This window comes from Entamoeba dispar, genomic scaffold (assembly GCF_000209125.1).
Source record: "Entamoeba dispar SAW760 scf_1105229464217 genomic scaffold, whole genome shotgun sequence".
Taxonomy (NCBI): Eukaryota; Evosea; order Mastigamoebida; family Endamoebidae; genus Entamoeba; species Entamoeba dispar.
In genome coordinates, this window is record NW_001856082.1 from 1 (window position 1) to 5,853 (window position 5,853).

General features: G+C 26.3%; 4 protein-coding genes across 4 annotated transcripts, besides 8 other annotated features; 2 read left to right on the top strand and 2 right to left on the bottom strand.

The window, feature by feature from the left end:
• EDI_049010 (uncharacterized protein) lies at positions 1 to 1,233 on the bottom strand (the record flags this gene model as incomplete). The annotated part of the gene is made up of 1 exon (XM_001741961.1): positions 1 to 1,233. A coding segment is annotated over one exon (1,233 nt), but the record flags the coding sequence as incomplete, so codon positions are not given.
• Positions 1,234 to 1,250: 17 nt separating this feature from the next.
• Positions 1,251 to 1,294: a microsatellite.
• Positions 1,295 to 1,370: 76 nt separating this feature from the next.
• Positions 1,371 to 1,408: a sequence feature (AT_rich).
• Positions 1,409 to 1,513: 105 nt separating this feature from the next.
• EDI_049020 (pre-mRNA-splicing factor 38B, putative) lies at positions 1,514 to 2,284 on the top strand (the record flags this gene model as incomplete). Its single annotated transcript, XM_001741962.1, has 1 exon — positions 1,514 to 2,284. One exon carries the CDS (start codon positions 1,514 to 1,516, stop codon positions 2,282 to 2,284), a length of 771 nt encoding a protein of 256 aa, XP_001742014.1.
• Positions 2,285 to 2,375: 91 nt separating this feature from the next.
• EDI_049030 (uncharacterized protein) lies at positions 2,376 to 3,801 on the top strand (the record flags this gene model as incomplete). The annotated part of the gene is made up of 3 exons (XM_001741963.1): positions 2,376 to 2,766; positions 2,831 to 3,583; positions 3,629 to 3,801. 3 exons carry the CDS (start codon positions 2,376 to 2,378, stop codon positions 3,799 to 3,801), a joined length of 1,317 nt encoding a protein of 438 aa, XP_001742015.1.
• Positions 3,589 to 3,627: a sequence feature (AT_rich).
• Positions 3,802 to 3,846: 45 nt separating the features above from the next.
• On the bottom strand, positions 3,847 to 4,491 carry EDI_049040 (uncharacterized protein; the record flags this gene model as incomplete). Its single annotated transcript, XM_001741964.1, has 1 exon — positions 3,847 to 4,491. One exon carries the CDS (start codon positions 4,489 to 4,491, stop codon positions 3,847 to 3,849), a length of 645 nt encoding a protein of 214 aa, XP_001742016.1.
• An 88-nt stretch (positions 4,492 to 4,579) lies between these two features.
• Positions 4,580 to 4,644: a sequence feature (AT_rich).
• A 536-nt stretch (positions 4,645 to 5,180) lies between these two features.
• Positions 5,181 to 5,261: a microsatellite.
• Positions 5,184 to 5,299: a microsatellite.
• Positions 5,300 to 5,622: a repeat region.
• A 19-nt stretch (positions 5,623 to 5,641) lies between these two features.
• Positions 5,642 to 5,827: a microsatellite.
• Positions 5,828 to 5,853: the final 26 nt, after the last annotated feature.

The following is a 5,853-nucleotide window of genomic DNA, read 5'->3' on the forward strand; positions in this document are numbered from 1 at the left end:
AATACTATTATTGGGTGGCCCAAATATATCAAATGTTAATAGTTTTGAAGCCCTTGATTCTTTTTCAAGAAAGATATGTTTTCCTTTTTCTTCCATTAACATTTGAAGTTGTAAAACAGCATCTTCGACTATTTGAGATAATTCAGTATATTCTTTTCTTGATGAATTTTCTAAACTTACTGAATTATCATGTATAGTTTTTAGTGCCTCTACTATGTATGGAATAACACCTAAATAATCAACACTCAAATTACCACTTTCATCTTTTTGAACTAAATCTGGAATAACTTCTTGAACTTCTTGTGCAATAAATCCATATTTTATTTTATTTGGTTCATTTTTATAAGCATATTTTTTACCAACTAAAGAAGTAACTGAATTTAATGCGTTTTCAATTGTTTGAATATCTGTTTTAGATCTAGCATCAGAACGAACAAGATATCCATTTTCAGCAAATATTTCACCAAAAACATGTAATCGTTTTAATTGTGTAGTTATTTGTTCTATTTTAATAAAATCAGAATTGTCTTGAATAATATTGGGGTTTTGTTGATTTGTTTCTTCAATGGCAATAGTTGCAGTTGGTTGAAATTGTTGAATTGGTTGTTCAGTTGGAGAAATATGATAATTATTTGTAATAAATTGACTATTAAATTGGTACTCAGATAAAAATGCAAATGGATAATTTGATTCCGAGATTTGTTCATGATTATTTGTTATTCTTGATGGAGATGGTACAGATACTTCATTTGATTGGTTTGGTGAAGACATTTCTATTTCACGAGCACCATTAGAAGTTTGATCAGGAGAATTAGTATGAATAATATTTTGTTCAGTTTTTAGAGTATTTTGTTCGATAATTGGGATTTGTGGAAATACTTCATTTAATGAATTTTGTTGCTTTGTTTCACTGCTTCCCTTTTCTTTAGAATTTGGTTTTTCAACTAATTGAATCATATATTTTTCGCAAAGACTTTTCATTGGTGTTTTGTTTTGTGTTTTTTTGAATGCAGTTGTTGGATACATATCAGGATAATTTTGAGTATAGTATTGACGTAAGTGAGCATCCCACACATGGGCATAACAATTAAATCGAGTTTTTACTGGTTCATTACAATTAGGAAAAACACATTTCCAATTTTTCTTTCTTTGTTTTTGTGTTCTTGGAATTTCTTCTGAAGAGACAAGCATTACCCCATTTTCTGCTTCATTCAAAGCATCATGATCTTGCATAGGTATTAAAATATTAGTTTTTTATTTTTTAGTTTTGTTTTATTTTATTTTTTCCTTTTTTAATTCAAAAATCAACTTCTTTCTTTTTTTTCCCAGTTTTTCTCACATAACAGACGTTTGATGAAATAAAAGTTTCGTTAATAATTAATTTTATAAAAAAAATAAAATTTTTTTTCATAGGATTTGTGTTTTTTTTTAATATGAACATCTTTTCATATTAACTTATCATTTTTTTTTTGTCCTTTCATTAAAAGAACTATAAATCTACTATTGAAATAAAATGAGTCAAGGAAAAACACTTCCAACACAAGGAAATACAAGAACAATGAATATCGATTCTATTTTATTTACAAATATTATTCATTCTGATTATATGTTTAAAACTTTAGGTTCAATTCATTCAATTTCAGATCTTATTGATATTATCATAAACGATGTTCATTACATAAGTCCATATATCCAAAAATCAAGTTCATCTCCTTCTACTGCTTTTTGTGTTTTATTAAGATTATTTCAATTAAACCCAACACCAGATGATATTAGAATGATGAGTACTCATTCAAATAAATATGTTAGGTGTATTGCAGCATTAATAATACGTTACAGTATTCAATTCAATTTATTACTTTCATATCTTAAACCGTTTGTTGATGATCGTGCTGTTGTTAACATATCTCTTCATGGAGAAAAAACAAAACAAATAAAATGTTTAGTTAAAGATTTAATTCTTGAACCAAAATTCGAAGGATGCATTCTTCCTCGTATTCCTCAAGTTTATTACAAACCTCTTTTAGATTTTTTTAAAGGAACTTTTCAACCTAATTCTCATAAATTCGATGAAGACAGCCTTACTTCATTTAGTGATCTCAAAAAATTTGTTCAACGTTCTGACCCTCATCAACATGACCGTTCTAGGTCTCCTTCTCCAAACTTAAGATATTCCCGTTCCTCTAGACAAAGAATTAGTTATAGAGAGCGAAGTCGTTCTGATTCTCGTGAACGAAGAAAAAATTATCATGAAGAGAGAAGATATGATTCAAGAAAAAATTAAAGGACGTTATAATTGATTGTTTTACAATTTTCGTTATATACAACATAATATAATGAAATTCGATTTTTTAGAAAAGAACTTAAAATAGTTAATGGTTTGGTTGTTGTTATTTATTTCTACTATTTATGCTAATAATTGTGAAAACGGTATTTTGATTAACTCATTGCCATCTTCTTTTTCTGTTTATAACTTCAAGATACTTTATATTGATAATGTCCCATATTATGGCATTTTGACAAATGTTCATCTCTCAAACAATCAACAAATTGTAATTTCTACTTGTGGTTCAACTAGTTCAATTGCAACATATATTTATGAAATTATTAATTGTTCAAACAGTAATGAGTTAATTTATCACTCTCGTTCAAGTGGTGGATGTGGTATATATGCAAGGTATAGTTTTATTGTTGAAGCAGATAAAAATTATTCATTTTTTATTTGTTCAAAAGTTCAATCTTCTTTTTCATTATTATTTTTCAATCGTTTGTTGTTTTTGTTTTAATAATTCTTAGCGTTTTATTTATTATAAGTATTTATCATATAAAGAAGAAAATTTAACAAACACACCTTATTTTCATATTCAATCTCTCCCATTTTATCATGAAAATGAAATAAATTCTATTAACCCTTCTGTTAATGAAGATTGTATTAATGATGAATATGGTTATTGGTATAAATTTCAAGGAGATGGAAATCAGATCAACATATCTTTATGTAACTCTTTTAGTAGTTTTGATACTTTAATTACAATAATGGAAGCTACTGAAACTAATGGGGTTGTTACAAAAAAATGTTTATTACAAGATGATAATGGTTGTAATGAAAATGGATTGTCATTCTTACAATTAAATACAACATATAATACATTATATTATATTTTCATTTCTGGTATTCATAAGTCAACTGGATCATATTTCCTTCAAATTACCCCATATAAAAAACAGTTCTTTTGTCATAGTCCAAGAAAAACTGTTCTACCTCAAACTATTAGTACTAGTATTACACAAGATGATCCCATTACCAATGATCCAAGTGGAGAATACCATAGAGGATTATGGATAACAATGGATGGATATAATCTTATGATTTACATTGATGCATGTCCAACAACAGAATTAGGTTGTAATATTATTTTAACGTCAACACTTGACTGTATAAAAGAACAAACATTAACATATAATACAGAACGAGGAAATGGGTTTTGTTCTGCTTCTTTTTATGGAAAAAGTGGTCAAACATATAAAGTAAAAGCATCTTCAACAAATATTACAACATGTAACTTGCATATCCAAATGTATGGTTTGTAATATTTTAACTTATAAAATGAATAAAATTAATTTTTAGAAACAAATGAAGTTCCTCCATCATATAACATTTGGCTTTTGATTTGTACTGCAATATTTGGTGCACTTATCATTATCACTGCAACATCATCAATTATATATGCAATTCTTAAAAAGAAAAGAATGAAAACATCTATTCCAGATGTTGAACTTCAAGTGATAACAAATAAATAAATGACTGTTTATTATAACATTAAAAATGAACTTTCAAAAACTGAATTACAAAGACTTGAATCCAAACTCTTTATCTAAGTCTTCAACAAGAGAATGTAAAGGAACAACATCTTCTTTTCCTAACATTTTATATTGACGACAAAATGCATAAAAATGTTTAAATCCTCGAAGAGTAATTCCTTGAATACCAAGTTGTTCTAAATGTTCCATGTGATTATAAAACATATGAGCGTATACTCTAAATAATCGTTTAAATATTTTCCTTACTGTTTCTGCAAATTGTTTTGGTGGTTTACTTGTAAATTCAGCTGGAAAAATAGAAGTATCATCAAAACAATTTTGAACCCATGTAAATAATTTTTCACAATACTCTGGAGCACTTAATTTTACTGATTTATTATTTTCAATCCAAATATATTCCATTTTAGGACCAGCATTCATTACAGGACATCTTGTTGTAGTACATAAAGCTGTAATAGATGAATAAGTTAAATTAATTTCATTAAATAAATCAAAACAATTAACAGCAACCCAATCATTAATATTTTGCCCAGGTGGACATTTAACAGCATGAAGAATATCTCCTTTGTTAACTCCATCTTTAATTTTTATATGAAGTTCATGTCTAACTGTCCCGTGTGGTAATTTTTTGATAGGCTTCATCGTAACAATCTTCTTTCGTCCAAACATTTCACTTTACACAATGAATTTATTTTTTTTAGATGAACTTTTCCTTTTTTTTTGAAATGTCTAAATGAAAAATACTTTCTCACAAAAGAATTTTTTCTTATTAATTAATTTGAATAAAAGGAAAATTTTTAATTTTAGGATATTAATTAATTACAACATATTCAATGTATAAAGAATAACAACGCTGAAAATGGTAACTGACGTAAGAAACACAAGAACTGACATTGATATAAATACTGTTTTAGGAGCATAAAATAAGCAGCTGTGTCTTTCCGTTTTTGAATAATGCTCTAATAACAATAATTTCTCAGAATCAGAGTCTTCTGGTAAATTTAAACTCGGGCTTGTGGGAATTAAAATTGGTGTAACAATACACCTGTCACAGTCCATAATTTTATATATGGAGTTCTACTTTTGAGGGTTTAAAGCGATCAAATCAAAACTTTCATGACGTTTTTGTATTTTTATTCAAATAAAACTATTTTCGAATCATTACTTTACTATTTAATCATTTGAGTGTCTCATTATCTGTCATTGGTGAATTTAGTTGATTGAACTTTACTTCAATTTCAAATTTAACTAACTTAACTCTGTTTCTTTTTTATTTAAACAGTCTTAATGGACTTAATTATTTGAGACATCACTCACTGTGTATCACAAAAGTATGACAATATTGTTCCAATAAGTTCAATAAAACAAACAGAATAAAGAAAAGAAGGGTAAAAAGGAAAAAGAAAGAAAAGAGAAATTAAAAAGAAGAAACAAAAGAATAAGTGAGTTTTATAATAGAGTCAGAATAAAAATTAAAAAAAAGGAGTTAATTAAGTGTTGAAGAGGTGTTCACTATTACTCTTCGTTTTGTTGAGAAAAGTCAGATTGTTGTGGATATGCAAGGTATGTTTTAATGTGATAGAACCATGTTCCATTCCATTATATTCTAACTATAATAATTTTCACTTCTTTTATGATATCAATTTCATTTTTTTAATTGTTTTATTAATTTAATCTTCTTTGTATTTACCAACAGATTTATTGAAGTTATTATTGGGTTTTATCATATTTTATTTTATCATATTTATTCTATTTTTTATTTCTTTATTCTTATTTCTTTTCTTCAATTAATCTATATTATTTTAATTAATTTAATTCATTTATTTTATTTCTTATTCTATTTCTTTGTATTCATTTCTTTATTCTTTCTTGTTTATTTATATTCATTTCTTCTTGTTTTTTGTTTCTCTATTTTGATTCTTGTGTTTCATTTCATATTCATCGTTGTATTATCATCATTGTTTTATACTTTCTGTTTCTCTATTTCTTTCTTGTTTCTTTTTTATCATATTGATGTATTGGTATAATTTT